At 44.2% G+C, this 18,640-nt stretch overlaps 1 protein-coding gene and 1 long non-coding RNA gene across 2 annotated transcripts; one reads left to right on the forward strand and one right to left on the reverse strand.

Moving 5' to 3' along the window:
• Window positions 1-5,968: 5,968 nt before the first annotated feature.
• CELA1 (chymotrypsin like elastase 1) lies at window positions 5,969-16,678 on the forward strand. The gene is made up of 8 exons (XM_077324371.1): window positions 5,969-6,047; window positions 8,131-8,213; window positions 8,683-8,783; window positions 9,829-9,954; window positions 11,505-11,641; window positions 12,843-12,988; window positions 14,718-14,867; window positions 16,563-16,678. The coding sequence occupies exons 1-8, from the start codon at window positions 6,008-6,010 to the stop codon at window positions 16,578-16,580; spliced, it is 801 nt and encodes a 266-aa protein (XP_077180486.1). The 5' UTR covers window positions 5,969-6,007; the 3' UTR covers window positions 16,581-16,678.
• On the reverse strand, window positions 11,621-16,950 carry LOC143831366 (uncharacterized). The gene is made up of 3 exons (XR_013228849.1): window positions 16,751-16,950; window positions 16,092-16,209; window positions 11,621-11,777 (listed from the first exon to the last, which is right to left on the reverse strand). It is a non-coding gene; the product is annotated as an uncharacterized LOC143831366 (long non-coding RNA).
• Between the last annotated feature and the right edge of the window lie 1,690 nt (window positions 16,951-18,640).

The following is an 18,640-nucleotide window of genomic DNA, read 5'->3' on the forward strand; positions in this document are numbered from 1 at the left end:
CTCAGTTCACCATAGAAGCAGTCTGGTCACACACACTGTCAGCCTAACGTACCTTGCAGGGTTGTTCTGGGGATAAAATAGAGAAGGGGGGATGTAAGCCACTTTGGGGCACCCCAAAGTGGGTATGAATGAAGTGAACAAATAAAACAGGATTTAGGAGCCAGCATTCTTGGGAACAAATCTATGTCTCTTTCTCTGCAGTCCTCCCAGTTCCCTGCTTCTTCTGTAGGCTATTTGATAGCAGCTAGAGAAGCTCTCTTGGCCATGGAATCTGGCTGGCCAGGAATGGCGAAGGCCTGCCCAACGGGTGCCCCAGTATCACCATGAGAGTCAAAGCCAGTGTGGCAGAGCCTTGGACTCAGGGGAGGTTCCATGACTCTGTGGTAGGGTGTCTGCTTTATTTGTGGGTTCCAGGTAAGGTTCAATCCCTGGAATTTCCAGCTGAAAGGATTCAGGAAGGAGATGAAGCAAAACACACTCTCAGTGACTGGGGATAGACATTGCTGGCCAGAGAAGACAATACCAGCCTAGATAGCTGACAATAGTATAAGGTAGCTTCATGTGAAGCTAGCAAGACAAGCAAGCATTCAAGTCTTAGCCCAGTCATTGAGATCCAAGTTGCATGTTATGTTTTCAAAGTAGTTGGGTTACCTGTGCAAGATGGATTCAAAACGGGGAAAGTAGCTCCCCCACTGTTTTGGAGCCCCCCCCCCAGTCCAATAAGGCCCCTATAGACTTACGATGCTGTTCTTCACAGCCATGTGTTTGTTTAGCTCTATCGCCCAGCCTAAGCAAGCTCATAGGATTTTGGTGAACGGAATATATGGTATAGTCAGAGGTGTTTCAAGGCGCCCTCTGAAAAATTGCAGAGTTTATTCACACTGGAGCCATTGAAGCGAATGGAACTTCAATCATTTAACTGAGTCCAGTTAGGTTTAAGCATGGAGCCAAACTCGTTGACAGCTAATGGAAGCTGCATTTGTATTCAGGCAGGATCCCACTCTAAAAGCCAACAATGGACCACAAGTAAGGGACTCCAGCTGAGAACTGGTGATGGGTGAGTGCGTCAACTTTTCCTGGGAAAGAATCCGGAGCAAACTGCTCTTGAAATCTTCTCTTCCTCTAATGGCCCACTGTGTAGCCATGGATTGAAGTCATATGACTCAAGGCTTATTCCTGCAGTCAAGAGACACATGCCTATTGGACAGAGTGCATTGTTTTGTTGTGAACGGTGACTCCTTATTGGGTAGACGAATCACAGATAAAAGACCTGTTCACAGGAGTCCGACAGGAAATCTGTGAAGAAGGGAAACCCAAGATGGTTTGAAGAACATTGCCCCAGCAAGGTCCTCTCAAAATCTAGACTGTAAACACTTGTTGGCTTTTCTTGTGAATCATAGAATCATAGAGTTGGAAGGGGCCATACAGGCCATCTAGTCCAACCCCCTGCTCAACGCAGGATTAGCCCTAAGCATCCTAAAGCATCCAAGAAAAGTGTGTATCCAACCTTTGCTTGAAGACTGCCAGTGAGGGGGAGCTCACCACCTCCTTAGGCAGCCTATTCCACTGCTGAACTACTCTGACTGTGAAAAACTTTTTCCTGATATCTAGCCTATATCGTTGTACTTGAAGTTTAAACCCATTACTGCGTGTCCTCTCCTCTGCAGCCAACAGAAACAGCATCCTGCCCTCCTCCAAGTGACAACCTTTCAAATACTTAAAGAGGGCTATCATGTCCCCTCTCAACCTCCTTTTCTCCAGGCTGAACATTCCCAAGTCCCTCAACCTATCTTCATAGGGCTTGGTCCCTTGGCCCCAGATCATCTTCGTCGCTCTCCTCTGTACCCTTTCAATTTTATCTACGTCCTTCTTGAAGTGAGGCCTCCAGAACTGCACACAGTACTCCAAGTGTGGTCTAACCAGTGCCGTATACAATGGGACTATGACATCTTGTGATTTTGATGTGATGCCTCTGTTGATACAGCCCAAAATGGCATTTGCCTTTTTTACCGCTGCATCACACTGCCTGCTCATGTTTAGTTTACAATCCACAAGTACCCCAAGGTCTCGTTCACACACAGTGTTACCTAGAAGCGTATCCCCCATCCAGTAGGCATGCTTTTCATTTTTCTGACCCAGATGCAGAACTTTACACTTATCTTTATTAAATTGCATCTTGTTCTCATTTGCCCATTTTTCCATTGTGTTCAGATCTCGTTGAACTCTGTCTCTATATTCCGGAGTATTTGCCAGTCCTCCCAATTTGGTGTCATCTGCAAACTTGATGAGTAGTTCCTCCACCCCCTCATCTAGATCATTAATAAATATGTTAAAAAGTACCGGGCCAAGCACCGAGCCCTGAGGTACCCCGCTACTCACCTCTCTCCAGTCTGATGAAACACCATTGACAACAACTCTTTGAGTGCGGTTCTCTAACCAATTCCCTATCCACCTGACTATCTGAAAATCCAGATTGCAGTCCTTCAATTTATCCATCAGAACATCATGGGGAACCTTGTCAAAAGCTTTACTAAAATCCAAGTAAATGACATCAACCGAATTTCCCCGATCCAGCAAACCTGTTACTTGGTCAAAAAAGGAAACCAGGTTGGTCTGGCAGGACCTGTTGGAGACAAATCCATGCTGACTTCCTTTGATCACCAAATTGTCCTCCAGATGTTTGCAGATCGCTCCCTTTAATATCTGCTCCATTATCTTCCCCACAACAGAGGTCAGACTCACTGGTCTGTAGTTTCCCGGGTCACCCTTCCTCCCTTTTTTGAAGATCGGAATAACATTTGCTCTCTTCCAGTCCTCCGGGACATCTCCTGTCCTTAAAGAGGTTCCGAAGATGATGGACAAGGGCTGTGCAAGTTCTCTGGAAAGTTCTTTGAGTACTCTCGGGTGCATTTCATCCGGACCAGGGGATTTGAACTCATCCAGTGCAGCTAAACGCCTCTCGACAACCTCTCTATCCATGTTAACCTGCCACCCAGACACAGTCCTTTGGCTATGGCCATCTCTAGATGTGCCTAAACACTTTGACCTGTGGAAAAAAACAGATGTAAAATAGGCACTAAGCCTTTCTGCTTTCTCTGCATCTTCCGTTAGAGTTTGTCCATCCGCACCCAACAGTGGGCCTATTACCTGTTTGCTCCTCACATAACTGAAAAATCTTTTCTTGTTATAATGGGCTTCCCTGGCCAATCTTAGCTCACTCTCAGCTTTGGCCTTTCTGATGATTGGGTTCACAGTTGATAGTGGGGTCATGTTACATCAACACAACTGAGTTGCACACAGCAATTGCAAAAGGAATGAATGGGCCCTTCAGAGATGGTGATTCAGTTATTTTCCCAAGAATTTTCGTACATAAGATATCAAGAGTTACAGTTTCCTTCGTCAGATACAACAGGAGCTTTGATTGTCAAAAGCTTACACCCAGAAAACCTTGTTGCTCCCTAAGTTGCTGCTGGATTCAAAACTGGTTGTTCTACTTCAGACTAAGGTGACTGCCCTCTGAAATTATTGTCCCAAGTATGCCACTTCTGGGTATTTTGAAAAAAGGAAGCATCCTGCAACATACCTTGAAAGGAGGCGCAATTTCTTAACCAAAAGGAAATACGTATTTTGTGCTGGAAAGAATTGTTATTAGAGAGCACAGAGTTGCAACGAAAGCCACACCCAACCACTGTTTGTTCTAAAGGGAAGAAACCCTGGCAAGTCATGGGACTTTTGGGGAGATAAACGGAGAAAGTAAGCAGGTGCAGCAGTACCAAAAAAGTAAACCCTAGGATTGTGTGCAAACAAGCCTTTTAGATTGACATTTGATTGGATTGTGCACTCCGATTGTGCACACAGAAAAAATCAATGAAGGGAAACCTCATCTTTTATCATATCATTTGCACACTTCTCTGAGGTGCACACAGAACAAAGCAGCGAGGTTGATTTGTTTCTGTGTGCACTCTGGAGACCCTGAGTTTTATCCTACTATTTGCACCCCTCTCTGAGTTGCACATGGAACAAATCAGGTTGATTCAGCAGGTGCAGAAGTCCAAAAGGGGGGAGGGGGAAACACTGGGATGGTGTGCAGATGCTCCAATTCAAATCAATATTTTATTTGCACTCTTCTCTAGTCTGCACACAGAACAAAGCAAACTTAATTGATTTGTTTCGTGTGCGCTCTGGAGCTTAGTTATACCATTAAAATACATTATTTGTTTCCTCATATTATACTAGCTACTTCCCTTGTGATCTTCTATATTAATATAGACAGAAAAATTCCGCCTTTTCCCAAATGTAGGTGTGAGGGAGGGAGGAATAAAGTGCTAAGATGGCATGTCTCCTTGGCAGCTATATGTTATTTCTATGTCCACATGAGTGTGTCCATATGTGCATGGGGAAGCCAGCTGCATTGATGTTCTATGGGCCTCAACCATAGGCCTGGTGGAACAACTTTGCCTTACAGGCCCTGCAGAACTGCTTTAAGTCTCACAGGGTCCTGGTCTGATTCTGCACTTACTTTGTTTTGTCCGTTGTGGTTCCTGCTGAATTCAGATCAATTTGAACTCAGGTCTTCCTCTGTCTCCCCCCCCCCCCCCCCCGCAACTGAAACAGAAAGTGTTCTGCACTCAATTGGGAAAGCTCAGTGGGGAGGGGAGCTAAGTGCAGCAAAGTCTCTTTCTTTTCTTGAATGGGTGGGGGGAGGTAGAGGAGACAGCAGATAAATCCAAGAGGCAAATCTCTGCTGAGAGAAGTTAGGGCTTCTGGAGCGCAGTCACTTTAAGACAAGCCTTGAAACCAGGAACCAGGAAGTCTTTGAACTGACACCCTGGCCAATCAGGGAAGATTGTTTTGCTAGAGGCATGAGAATGGAGTTAATTCACAAAAAGCAGAAATCTACACATTTACTCATGGCAGTTTTTGAAGTATCGAGGCTTATATCCACTCCAGGATATCGTGGGGGAAAGGTCGGGTCACCACAAATCATGCATGTTGCAGAGGGAAAATTTAAAGCACCCAAAATCAAAATGGAAATCGAATTCAGTGTAGACTGCAGGGATTTAGTCGATCTGGGAATGGGTAAAAAGCCCTGTGCAGACTACACCCTGATCTCACTCAGGGGAGTGTTCTGCCAGGCCAGTGACAGGGTAGAGAAATGTGTCCACTTTGAAAAGTGCCAAAGGAAAAAAAGAAGAAAAAGCATACATTTAACATTCCACACAGTTTCTGTATTTTTGCATTTTAGAAGATTTTAAATTATTGAAAGCTATTTTCTTTAAGGATGTTAAGGCAACACTGTTAGTATCAGATTCCATATTTTTATTTACAGGCACTTCTTTTTTTAAAAAAATTTCATGACCCTAGCTGCATCTTTATACTGCTATGTGATATCTGACATTCTGTCCACCTTTCAATTCCATTTTGACAAAACTGTAATAGTCAATAAATTACTTGACTGCAAGGATCCTGCTCAAATATCCTGTACTGCAGTATTTTTAGGCAGGGCTTTTAGAATTAATTCCTTGTTTTTAAGGAAACTGAGTAACCTTGTTTGATTTTTAATTTAATTACTTTGTATTTCCTTACTTGTATTGCTCATTGTGCCAATAAAGGCTTCTGTATCTTCATCTGCAATTATGAAAAATGATAAACCAAATCAAGGAGTCAATTGTAAATATTTTGGGACCTATTCAGATCAGGAGTGCTTGCTTTAATTTCTTTCCTCCCCCCAAAAAAAACTTTGGGGGAGGGGGTTAAAATTCCCAGAGTTCTTTCTACTCTTTCATTTAATTAAACTGACTGCTTAGCTTTGACCGTAAACAGAATTAAAAAAAAAATAGCCAAGGAGCAAGGCCAGTCCATGTTTGCCCTTCGGAGTCACCTGTGCATCTTCCCATCACGCCCCCCTGCAAGAATGGCTGTCTTTATCTCTGCCACCTTGATGATGTGGAATTCCTAACATATAAAAGGAGTAAAAGGCTAAGGGGATCTCCAGCATTCAATCACCATGCTGGGGCTTCTTGTTTTGGCTGCTGTTGTCCTCTGCGGTGAGTATTTCTGATGGGGAATGTTTTGTCAAGACTGAAAACAATGTTTTCCCCTCATTGCATAGTAAACAGTACTGTACTTTTCAATGCTTCTTTGCAGCTTTCCCCTGTTAAGGATTTCACCTTTCTTTAGGAGTAGTCGAATCTATTATAATCTCATTTCCTAGGTTTGGCTGAGCTTTGGGCCTGGTCTTAGTTGGTCTTACTTAGTTAAAGTAAATGCCAACATCCTCCATTGCCCTGATGTGCCCTCGCTTGTCAGAGCTTGGAAGCCATGCAGGGTCAGCCACAATCATGGAAGACCAGGGAAGACTGATTGGAGGACTGATTTATAGAACCAGCCCTCTCAGCACAATGGCAAAACCACCTCTGCTCTTTTCTTTCCTTGGAAACCCCTTGAGGGGGTGCCATAAATTGGTTGTGACTCAATGGATCTTGCTATCAAGTTGCAGTTGACGCATGTTGACCTCATAGGGTATGCAAGGCAAGAGAAGGTCACAGGTGGTTTGCCATGGCCTGCCTCCATGTCATCACCCTAGACTTCCTTGCTGGTCTCTCACCCAAATACTGACCAAGGCTGACCCTTCTTAGCTTCTGAGTTTGACAAGATTACGCTAGCCTGGGCTATCTAGTCTAGGTCAGGGGTATATTATAACGTAAGACCCAAGCCCATTTTATGCTTGTCCTGCCCCCTCCAAAAGAATTCTGATGAAGCCGATAGAGATTGGCACGAAGATGCTTCAATGAATGACAAATTGCTGCACGTCATTCCGCATGTTATGTTGTGATCGACAGTTTGACACTCAATCATGAAAGTCTTGGTTCTGTCCAAAAGTAGCTTTCATGTACCTGAGAGTCTTTTAAAAACTTTTAATTGTGTATTTAAGTTGTTTCAGTTAAATTATTTAACATTCCATTTAAGTTTTCTTGGTCACTAGCCCCCACAGAATCTTGTGCCAAATTATCCCCTATACCAGAGCATTAGCAGACAAGAGGGACAGCCTTCTACTTCCATTGACTTCAATGAACTTAAGGGTGGGGCTGTGTCTCAGTGGCAGAGCATCCACTTGGCATGCAAAGGTTCAATCCCTGCTATCTCCAGTTGAAAGGACCAGGTGATGTGAAAGATCGCAGACTGAGGCCTAGGGAAGCTGCTGAAAGTCCAACTAGACAGTACTGACCTTGATGGACCACTGGTCTGATTCAGTAAAAGGCAGCTTCATGTGTTCCAGTGTAGCTCTGTTTAGAATTTCACTCTAAAGGATCCTTTTAGACACTGTCCTTTCTCTAGAAGTCACAGTGTGTGATGGATGACTGCCATGCTGGATATCTCCACACCAGGCTTCACTGCTGCTGGTTCTCAGACTTATTACAGCCGGTCCTACCAGTACTGAGGTAGAAATAGGAACCATCACACAAACCTATCTACCAAAGTACCGAATCCCTAAGATATGAAGTTTCTCTGCCAAGTTGGCAATCAGGGTTGCCGGCCTCCAGGTGGGGCTTGGAGATCTCCTGACACTACAGCTTTACAGAGATCAGCTTCTCTGGAGAAAATGGCTGCTTTGGTGAGTGGACGGAATGGCATTGGATCCCACTGTGGTCCCTTCCCTCCCAAACCATGCCCTCTTTAAGGCTCTATCCCAAAGTCTCCAGGATTTTCCCACTCTGGGATGGGCAACTCCTGGTTACAACTCATCTTCAGACTTTACAGATCAGTTCCCCTGGACAAAGTGGCAGCTTTGGTGACCAACCTCGGTGGTATACCATTGATTCTAGAATAAATCCCACCCAGGTTCCCTCCTTCTCAGGCACTGCCCCCAAACTTCTAGGCATGTCCCAGCCTGGAGTTGGCATCCCGATCCTGGAGGCTTCTTTCTGGGGAAGTTCCAGAATCTCACCCTTACCTTTGTTCAAGACTGTGGTTTCTCCACCTGAGGAAGAGGAGTCTGTGTCTTGGCCCATGGGAATGGGAAGTGACTTTATATGATCACCTTATTGTTATCCCAATAGCTACTGCTGGGTGTTTCTCAGATCTCCAATGACCATCGTCAACTGAAATCATACTGCTTTATTCCTTAAGGATCCTGTTCAGAGGGGTCTCTTGAGGACCATGGACGTGTTGTGGGGGGCTTCGATGCACAGAGGAATTCATGGCCATCACAGGTAAATGAACCATTTCTTTTGCAGTCTATGGGTTTTTGTTGGTTTGTTTGTTTTTTACAACTCTGTTCCATTAATTGGGGCCAGTGTCAGACTGCTCTAACCCAGTGGTCCCCAACCTTTTTATCACTGAGGACCAGTCAACGCTTGACAATTTTACTGAGGCCCGGGGGGGGGGGTAGAGCGCCGGAGAGCACCAAAGTTGGGCCAGCAGCAGAGTGGCAGGGCAGCCCCCGAGGCAGCAGTCGGGGAGGAGGACGAGGAGAAGCCGTGGCCTGGTACCAACTGATCCACGGACCGGTCCCAGGACTGGGGGTTGGGGACTACTGCTCTAACCCACTCCATGACTTGGTATGGACAGGAACAGAGAAAAAGGAAGATGTCTTCACAGCAGCCGTTACATTGAACAAGAACCTGAATTATTAAATGGTGCTCCTGTTTGGAACTAATTCAAGACTCTCCTGCTATCTAGATTTCCCTCCAATACTATTCAGGAGGAGGCTGGTATCATACATGCGGTGGGACACTGGTGAAGCAAAACTGGGTGATGACAGCAGCCCACTGTGTGGACAGGTGAGAATGTCTTCATTGGCTCACCAAGACCTATTTTGCATGGAGGACTTCATGCTGTGCTGCCTGGGGCAGTTTGCCCCAACGTTCCGGGTTCCAGATGGTCCTCTCCAGATTTGTTCCCCTGAACGACGTAGCTGGGTGGAGAAGTGGGTGTTTCCTTTACAACAGATAGTACATAGGGATTTTCAGAATATAAACATACAACACAGACTTTTACAAAGGGAAGCTTTCTATATATATCATTTAGGAACCCAAACTCCTGGAGGTTTGAATGCCACATTCGATTATTCAGTATTTTTATAAGATGTGCTATTTCTCCTTTACATTTTTGTTATATGTTAATTGCATGGTAAACTTACATAGTATATCTAACAATGACCACTACTGGCAATTTGGGTAGACCCAAAGTCACTTCATAGACAATGTTCTGTTAGTGGTCAAGATCTCACAGAAGAGATTTCAAACTACAGAACTGTATCTTTCTCTAAGATTGTGTTTTCATTACTTTTGGACAAGTCTCTCTTTATACAATTTATATTGTTTTACTCTTGACTGAAATAGCCATGCATGATATGTTTTCTCAAAGAAATTCTGGTGCTGTAGCTTTTTAAAGAAGTTTATTTATGCCACCTCTAAATGTTCCTACATGTTATGAATTTAATATTGTTAATTTATAACAATTTAATAGTAATTTAATATTGGCTACTGAGGAAGTCCATTGAAAAACCAATTTAACCGGTGTCGTTTCCAGCCATTATTTGGAATAAACAGTTAAAGTTATCACAGCTTCTCTGAGTGTTTTGTTCCTTGGTTTGATTATCCAACCTGGACGTTGGCAGTCCTTGGGGGGAGGACCACACCCATTGCACACCAAGCCCAATGTGCACCGGTTACATCTTCCTGCCTGCCGTGCTCAACCTCTTGTACAGTTCCAAATACTCATATCTCCTGCCAAACACCAGAAGGGAAGAATACGTTAGGGGCTCATACAAAGATTGCAGACTGGCAATATAATTTTTCCATTTTCATTCTCTTTTATCTCCAGCAACATGAATTTCCGCGTGGTCGTTGGTGACCACAACATTTATCAACAGGAAGGCACGGAGCAGTACTTAAGCGTGGGGCGGATCTTCGTGCATCCTTATTGGAACAGCAATAACGTTGCCGGAGGGTAAGTGTTACCCTGGAAATGTTACCCAACCAAAGAAACCTTCTGATCAAGCATCAGATCATGGAGTGCCTGGGATTAAAGTGGCTAATCGAGACATACCGTTGTTCCAAGTGCACCCAAAATTCAGTGAAGCGGGTAACTGCAAAGGAGGCGGAGTCTGGCGGTCAGCTCAGTCTAAAGAGAAACCTGAAGATCTATTTTAAAAAGCTGCTTCTTTCCTGTTGTTGTCCCATTTATTGCAGCCAGCCAATAGCTAGCAGGCAGCAGATGTCACGAGACTTTGACAACTGCCTGGGAATGCATGGGAGTTTGGGAGGAGCCCAAGGAGGGATTCCCCAACCAGTCATGGTATATTCTGCACTTGTGGGCCCTAGTCTGGATAGTCCTAGCTAGGCCAGTCTCATCAGATCTCAGAAACTAAGCAGCATCAGCCCTGGCTAGTATTTGGATGGCAGATCTCCAAGGAATACCTGGGTCATGACATGGAGACAGGCAAGGGCAAACCATCTGTGAAGGTCTCTTGCCTTAAAAAGCCCTACAGGGTCACCATAATGTGACTTGATGGCAAAACAACAACAAATGCACATGTGGTTGACCAATCAGGGTTTGCGCAATTTAAAGAAACTATAGTTTATTGAGGTGTTCAAAAGCACTCAACGTCTTTTAGCCTAACCAACCTCACAGGGTTATTGTGAGGATAGAATGGGGAAATAAAAGGGCCATTTATGCCTCTCAAGAGTTTCTTTTGGTTAGGACAGCAATTTTTAAAAAGCAAATAAATAAATGCTTCATTGCTTTTTATTTTAATGTTCCCCCCTCCCTTTCATAAAAGCCTGCTAAAATCTGACTCTTCAAAAAATTTTAAATGTTTGTGCTTAGCAAAAGGTGCAATCTGTTGATCTCAGTGTTGAACGGGCTTCTTGGAAGCACACTGCATTGAGCTTTTAGTTACACAGAGAATATAATCGATCAATGTATTGGCATTCCATAGCATCACAACATATAAGAGAGGAAAAGTCAAACAATTGGAGGTATATATAAACAACAGCAAAATGATTGCAATAAAATACACTAAGAAAAAAGCTTAGTTCTAACATTTAAAACTTCCACCAAACATTTTGCCACTGTGGACATAATTTCAGATGAATAATCACTTACTAAATATCGAAAATGCACTTTCCCCACTCACAAATCCTTTCGAATATAAGTGTGATCTGTTGGTCATAGGGTTGACTGGGCTTCTTGGAAGTATGCCACATTTAGCTTTTGGTTACGCAGAGAATATAGTCGCATCTTGAATTCATGCTAGGTGCCCAATAGCTGCAATCCTAAACAGAGTTGCACCTGTCTAACTCCACCAAAATCAGTAGGATTAGAAGGGTCTAACTCTGCATTGGGTGGCACTGACATTTCCATTCACAGAAAGATGAGATTCAGTCAATAAATATTAACAGCAATTCCGGTTTCTGACCAGGCCTTTAAAGAAAGGACAGTCATTTGTTTCATGCCTTTTCACCCCGCTGCTTATTGTCTCTCCTCTTCCACTGCAGCTATGATATCGCATTGCTCCGGCTCTCTCAAAGTGCCGTTCTGAACAACTATGTACAGCTTGGTTCTTTGCCCCCGGCTGGACAGATCCTCCCCAACAACAACCCTTGTTACATCACCGGCTGGGGGAGGACTAAAAGTGAGTTGTTTTGGTAAAGTCCACAAAGTACCGGGAGAGGGTATGAAAGCCTTCCTTGCGGTCTGCTTTCTTCACGATGTAGCAGCTCAGGCTTTTGATCTCATTGATCCCCAGTTCAATTTTTTCTGCATCAGATCTGGAGTGAAATATGATGTGTGACATAGATAAATTAAGTGGTGCAATAGATAAACAATGTCTGAAATAGATAACCGGCAACTGAGGCAGATAAATGACACAGCCACTGACTGTGTCTTTGCAAAGGGGGCTTTATGGCAAATTCTAACCTTCTCCAAAGCTCCATGTACCATATTCTTAACGAAACTTAACCAGACTATTGATGCTGTGCAGTCAAGTGTAGATCTGTCCAACTGCTGTTCCCTGTGGCAGTCCTAGTGCTGCAGAAGAATGAAGCTATGCCAGGTAGACTGCCTGGTTATTGTTATATTTTAGTAGTGGTAGTTTGTTTCATTGTTGATATGTAGATGGTTGTCCCATTAGGAAGTCTGTAATCTTTTGCTGGGCAGACTGGATCCCCCTGTACTGAAATGAAAAGGGCAGTGGAGGGGAAGGAAGGAAGGAAGGAAGGAAGGAAGGAAGGAAGGAAGGAAGGAAGGAAGGAAGGAAGGAAGGAAGGAAGGAAGGAAGGAAGGAAGGAAGGAAGGAAGGAAGGAAGGAAGGAAGGAAGAATTCAAACTTGTGATAAGATTCCTGCCTTGTGCATTAACCTATACAACAATTATTTGCAACCGGTGTTTTAAAGCTGGGGGGAATCTTTTTTGAACCCTCTTCCTGACAAATCATGTGCAGTGATAACAGCGGTGACACGCCCATAACAAAATTATGGGTTGCACTGTGTTGTTGCACTGTGGGCTAGCTGTGCAAATTGCAATGATGGCAATGATATTATAGAGATATTATAGAAGATATATTATAGATATTATAGAAAGATGGTGAGCAGGGCCTTCAGGCATCCGCGGATAAGTCTTGGAGATAACGGGATGTAATACCATACAGTCCATCTTCTAAGCAACCATTTTATCCAGGGGAACTGATCTCTGTTACCAGGAAATGAGTTGTAATTCCAGGGGATCCCCTGGTCCTACCTGGAGGCTGGCATCCCTGGAAAAGAAAGTGGTTAAGGAAATAGCTCATTACCATCTCAAGCTAGCTGAATACTCATCTACTCTGTGCTTTTGTCTAGCTAATGGCCAGCTGGCCTCAGTCTTGCAGCAAGCCTCACTCCCCGTGGTGAATTATGCAACCTGCTCCACTTCGGCCTACTGGGGCTCAACGGTCAAGGACACCATGGTTTGTGCTGGAGGGGACGGCACACGCTCCGGATGTCAGGTGATTTTTGCTGGGGAAGACCACAAGCATATTCAATGGCCAAATGAGACATTGTGGTTTTTAATAAGTTGGGGTCATGGGCATGTCCTAGGTTTTCCAGCTCTGGGTTGGGAAATCCCAGAGATGAAGAGCTGGTCTTTGTATCCCACTATGTATTACCCAAAGGATTTTCAGAGTGGCTTATAATAGTTTTCCCTTCCTCTCCCCATGACAAACACCCTGTAATAGTGAGACTTAGTGAACGCTGAGGCCTCTGGCTAGCCCAAGGTCACCCAAGCTGGCTGCATATGGAGGAGGAGCAGGGAATCAAACCATGTTCTCTAGACTAGAGGCTGCCATTCTTAACCACTACACCAATCTGGCTCTTACACCAAAATTTGGGGCTGGAGTCTGGGTAGGGTGATGTTTCCAGGGGGGGTCCAGAGATCTCACAGAATCACAGCTCATCTCCAGACTACAGATACCAGTTCTCCTAGTTTAAATGGATGCTTTGGAAGGCAAACTTGGTGGCATTGTACTCCACTGAGGCCCCTTTCTTCCCCAGGCTCCGCCCCAAATCCCTAGGGGTTTCCTAACCTGGAGCTGGCAACCCTGACCCCATCCCAAACCCTGCCAGTGGGCAAGCAGGACCTGGCAACCCTTGATTTGGGGAGGAGAGCGACCTAATAATCTGCAAGGGGACATCTGTCAGGGATTAAATTCTTTATCCTTCTATACATCATGAGATCCTAACAGGTATAATAATTCTGCAGGGCCTGTAAGACGGAGCTTTTCCACCTGGTCTTTGGTTGAGGCCAGGGTGGTTCAATCTAGCCCCCACCCCCCACATTGGCAAGAACATTCAGCCCACCCCTCCGTCTGTCCCCTGAGGCACAGGATTATGGGTAGTTCATGGAGCAGTGTGGGGAGAGGTTAATTTTTTAGCTGTCAGGGAGGGATGGTTTTCTATACTGTTTTGTGGGGTTTTATTGTGGGGGTTTTACTAAGTTACCCGCTACGAGCCAGTTGAACTGGGAGTGGCGGGCTATAAATTTGATAATAATAAATAAATAAATAATATTCTTCTGCAATATTCTGCCTTCTTTATTTAAGAGATCGCCATTAAATAAAACACCTCTCTGCTTGTGCTTGCTGTTTGAAGCCAGAAAAAAAACAACAACACTTAAAAGGCCTTCTCTTTAATCTAAGATCAACAAAGCCATGCCTTTGTTGAACTCACCACAGATGTTTTCCCAGCTACAGCCCTTAACTTTCCCTATAAGAGTGAATGGCAGCCATTTGCTTCTATGAGGGGCAGGATCAGAGATAAATTTAGTAGGCAGACTAAAATTCACCTAAGATCTCAGAGATCAGGTAGAGAGGAAAGCAATCCATAGAGTGTCAAACTGAAGTGAATTTGCATCCTGTTTGTAAAAAAAACGTCCAGTCCATTTTGAAAAGCCTGTTTGAAAAGTATTGCATTGGGGAAATCGTTCACTTGAAATACGGTAAGCTCTTTCCCTCGCTTGTCAACTTCTCATATTCTGGCTGGCTGGCTGGTTTCACAAGAGGCACAATTTACTGCCTGAGTGGCAGGTTTTCAACAAAGCCAGTTTGTCTTGAGGCAGCTGCAATGCTGCTTAAGTGGCTTAACTAGAAAGAAATCTCGCTCTTGGTATAAAAGTCAGGGACAAGGAATACATCAGAAACGGTGGCGTGACATGCCTTCTCTCTCTGCTCTGTTCTCCAGGGGGATTCTGGAGGGCCTTTGAATTGCCTTGTGAACGGCAAATACTACGTCCATGGAGTCACTAGCTTCGTTTCCAGTAGCGGATGTAATGTCTACCGGAAACCCACCGTGTTCACCCGTGTCTCTGCCTACATTTCCTGGATGAACAATGTAAGTTTATGGCAATAAACTCCTATTGGAAGACAATAAGGGGATATCAGAAGCACATATGATATCATAGAATCAGAGTTGGAAGGGGCCATCCAGGCCATCTAGTCCAACCCCCTGCTCTACGCAGGATCAGCCCAAAGCATCCTAAAGCATCCAAGAAAAGTGTGCATCCAACCTTTGCTTGAAGACTGCCAGTGAGGGGGAGCTCACCACCTCCTTAGGCAGCCTATTCCACTGCTGAACTACTCTGACTGTGAAATTTTTTTCCTGATATCTAGCCTATATCGTTGTACTTGTAGCTTAAACCCATTACTGCGTGTCCTCTCCTCTGCAGCCGACAGAAACAGCATCCTGCCCTCCTCCAAGTGACAACCTTTCAAATACTTAAAGAGGGCTATCATGTCCCCTCTCAACCTCCTTTTCTCCAGCTGGCCTCAGGCTGAACATTCCCAAGTCCTTCAACCTATCTTCATAGGGCTTGATAATAATATTCCTGGAGATTTGGGGGGTGGGGTGGAGCCATGGAGAAGGTGAGGAAAGGGAGCTCAGCCTCCATAGAGCTCACCTTTCAAAGGTGTCATTTTCTCCAAGGGAACAGATCTCTATTGTCTGAAAATCAATTGTAATTCCAGGAGACCTTCAGGCTGCACCTGGAGGCTGGTTGCCCTAGATCAGGCATTCTCAACCAGGGTTTTGTGACACCCTGGGGTTTCTTGACAGCCTTGGAGAAATTTCCTGAATGGGTGGGAGTTAATAAATTTTAATTTGTTAAAAATTTATTGGGCGAGATGTCCATATGTGGTCATGTCAACCTGCTCCTCCCTCCCATAATGGCCAATGATGGGCCTGGAGGGGGTGGGAAGCCATCTTGGTCTGAAGCAGTACAACAACATTCAGGTCCAATAGCATTGTTAAGACCAACAAAAAAAAGCTCACCCTTTGAATAAATCTTTGTTGGTCTTAAAGGTGCCATTGGACACATATTTTGTTACACACACATCTTGTTAGTCTACATTTTATGTAGGAATTCAACTGTCCTCATGTGATTGAGGGAGAACGTGGTCACCCAACTGGCACACTGACTCTTGGGAAATTCTGTATTTTTTAGCCTTCTTGCATAACTCTACAATTTCCAGCGTTCTCCGGGGAAGGGATGACCAATAGATCATTTAAAGTATAAATATGCCTGTGAGCACAATCAGTAACTTATGCTTGCAAGCTTACCACTTCCATGCTATTCTTGGGCTTGGTTGTACTCATTCTTGCAGTCTAACCTGTCTCACAGGGTTCTTGAGCAAGTGAAGTAGTGGAGGGGAAAATCCCATATGCGGCCCTGAGGTAGCTGGAGGAAAATGGAAATAGAAATATATGTATTTATTTTATTTATTTACTTCATTTATCCCTCACCTTTCTCCTGTGTGTGTGTGTGTTCTGCTAGAACAGGGGTAGTCAAACTGCGGTCCTCCAGATGTCCATGGACTACAATTCCCAGGAGCCCCTGCCAGCATTTGCTGGCAGGGGCTCCTGGGAATTGTAGTCCATGGACATCTTGAGGGCCCAGTTTGACTACCCCTGTGCTAGAACATCCATTGCCACAGATTCATCCTCCTTTCAAAATTTGCATTTCCATAGCTCTTGCTATAAAAAAAACCAGGGAACCCTTGGCTTAGTGTCTTTATTTTTTCTTTCTTTCAGGTAATTTCTTCAAACTGAACAAGCTAGAAAACAGAAGTTAGGTCCAAAGTCAAAATGTTCTACACCCTTTTTTGTCAGAGGAATGTGGAAGCAAAAATAAAACTATATATACATATGTAGAGACTTTTTTTCTCCTTTATGTTTTGAGATTATATTCCACTTGGACATTTACTACACGGAAGACTCACCCAGGTGTTATGCTGTGCTGCCCCTTGTTTCTTGCCACAGGATGGCTCTCTTGACCTTTTCCGATGATCACATGGGGAGCCTTTGGACCACTCTTCTTCCATGGAATAGCCGTGGGACAGGAAGTCAAAACTTCTCAACATTTGTTTTACTAATCAATGATTGTCACATGGCAAAAACTCCCCAGTCACCTTACAGCACCATTTGAGCACCCACCCAAGTCCAACATAATTTTTTTTAATTAGCACAATTGAGTTGTAACACAAAACCACAGCAACACAAACAAGGGGATAAAAAATATGGGGTGTTTTATCACGCCATTCCATAGTCTCCAGGTTAAATCCCTCCCCTAAATCCTCCCCTCCACAGACCGTGCCCCCAAATCTCACAGAATTTCCCAAGCTGGAGCTGGCAACCCTGAGGGGGATGTTAGTCCCCAGGTGGGACCTGGGGGTCCCCAGGTTTTACCGTTCATCTCCAAACTAAAGAGATCATTTCCCCTGGAGAAAGTGGCTGCTTTGTATGGTGGACTTCATAGCATTAGACTCCACTGAGGTCCTTCCCCACCCCAAATCCCACCCACTCCCAGCTCCACCCCCAAGTCTCCAGGTATTTCCCAACCCCAGAGCTGCCGAGCCTGTGTGTGTGAGGTGGAGTGCTGCTGTCTGTTTGGGTGGGGAGCACCATACTGTGTTTGTGTCTGTGAGAGACACAGAAAAGACTGTGTGTCAACTATCCAGTTCAGCATGGCTCCATTTTTTTCCTAACTTGTAGCAAACACTATGAACACCTTTTCACAAACTGGGTCCTTCAGTTTCCTTTTCTGGCCTTCCTTTCTGAGGTATTTTTAAGGCTGACAAATCCATCATGCTTGGGAAATTCCGGGAGGTCTGAGGGCAGTGACAGGGCTTGTTGAGAGCTTGGAGCTCAGCAGAGACATGACTCTGCAACCTGCAAAGAGGCTGGGGACCACTGCTTTAAAGTGTCTTCACCTCAGCTCTCCATCTGCGGTTTGATAATCACAGTGTCTTGAATTGCTGAGATAAATTCTACAGTAAAACGCTTTAGATTACGGCAATTAGAAATTCATTTATGCTACAATAAAATAAGTCATTGTAAGTTAAAGCTGCGTCCTTCACTCCCATATCATGTCACCAGTCAGGGTGTTAAAAAACAACCACCACCGTGAGAACATGCTGAAAGGCTTTACAGCACACCAAGTTATTTCAAAGAATTTTCAGTAATACACTTACAGAAACTTACAAGGATACAAAAATGTTGACATGAGGAGCCTGCAGTGTGCAATGTCCATGAAAGCCTTGAAGATTTCAGAAATTTGTGATAGCAGTCATAAAAATATTCATAGCAACAAGCACCAGAGAGGCATCCAGATAAATAACAGTTTCATTGTTTTCTTCTTCAGCCACTCTTTACACTGGCTAAAGTTATGGAATAATTGACATACAAGACAACACAACTGGCCACACCAATTTGCCCAGTAATAAAACATAAACTCCATTATACTAAAGCATAAATGGGTAAACTCAATCTGTATTAACATGAAGCTATGCCAATCTCATCAAGTTCTTTTTTCAACAGGTTGGGAGCACCTAAATATGTCATACCAGTACAGATGTGGCACAACATGATATTTAGTGCTCATTTGCAACTCAGACGCCATATATATATATTTTGTTCTGCTTTCAGCTTCCCCCACATCCAGTTGCTGCTAAATCCAGTCCGTGAAATAGTATTTTTCATGTTTTCCTGATGTGCAACCAAAGTCTTATTAAGCGTTTACTAACCCCATGTTCAGTGCTGCACCACCAACCTGCAGAAGAGAACTGGGTCAAGAAGATCAAGGGACATGTGGCTAATTGTTATTTTCATAG

The sequence above is a fragment of the Paroedura picta genome, chromosome 3 (genome assembly GCF_049243985.1).
Source record: "Paroedura picta isolate Pp20150507F chromosome 3, Ppicta_v3.0, whole genome shotgun sequence".
NCBI classification, from domain to species: domain Eukaryota; kingdom Metazoa; phylum Chordata; class Lepidosauria; order Squamata; family Gekkonidae; genus Paroedura; species Paroedura picta.

What these genes read in the sequence shown, in the direction of transcription:
- CELA1 (XM_077324371.1), top strand. Translation starts at nt 6,008, where the DNA reads ATGCTGGGGCTTCTTGTTTTGGCTGCTGTTGTCCTCTGCG. An exon ending in GCAGCCCACTGTGTGGACAG is followed by an intron (nt 8,784 to 9,828) that starts GTGAGAATGTCT and finishes TTTTATCTCCAG; the next exon opens with CAACATGAATTTCCGCGTGG. An exon ending in AGCAATAACGTTGCCGGAGG is followed by an intron (nt 9,955 to 11,504) that starts GTAAGTGTTACC and finishes CTTCCACTGCAG; the next exon opens with CTATGATATCGCATTGCTCC.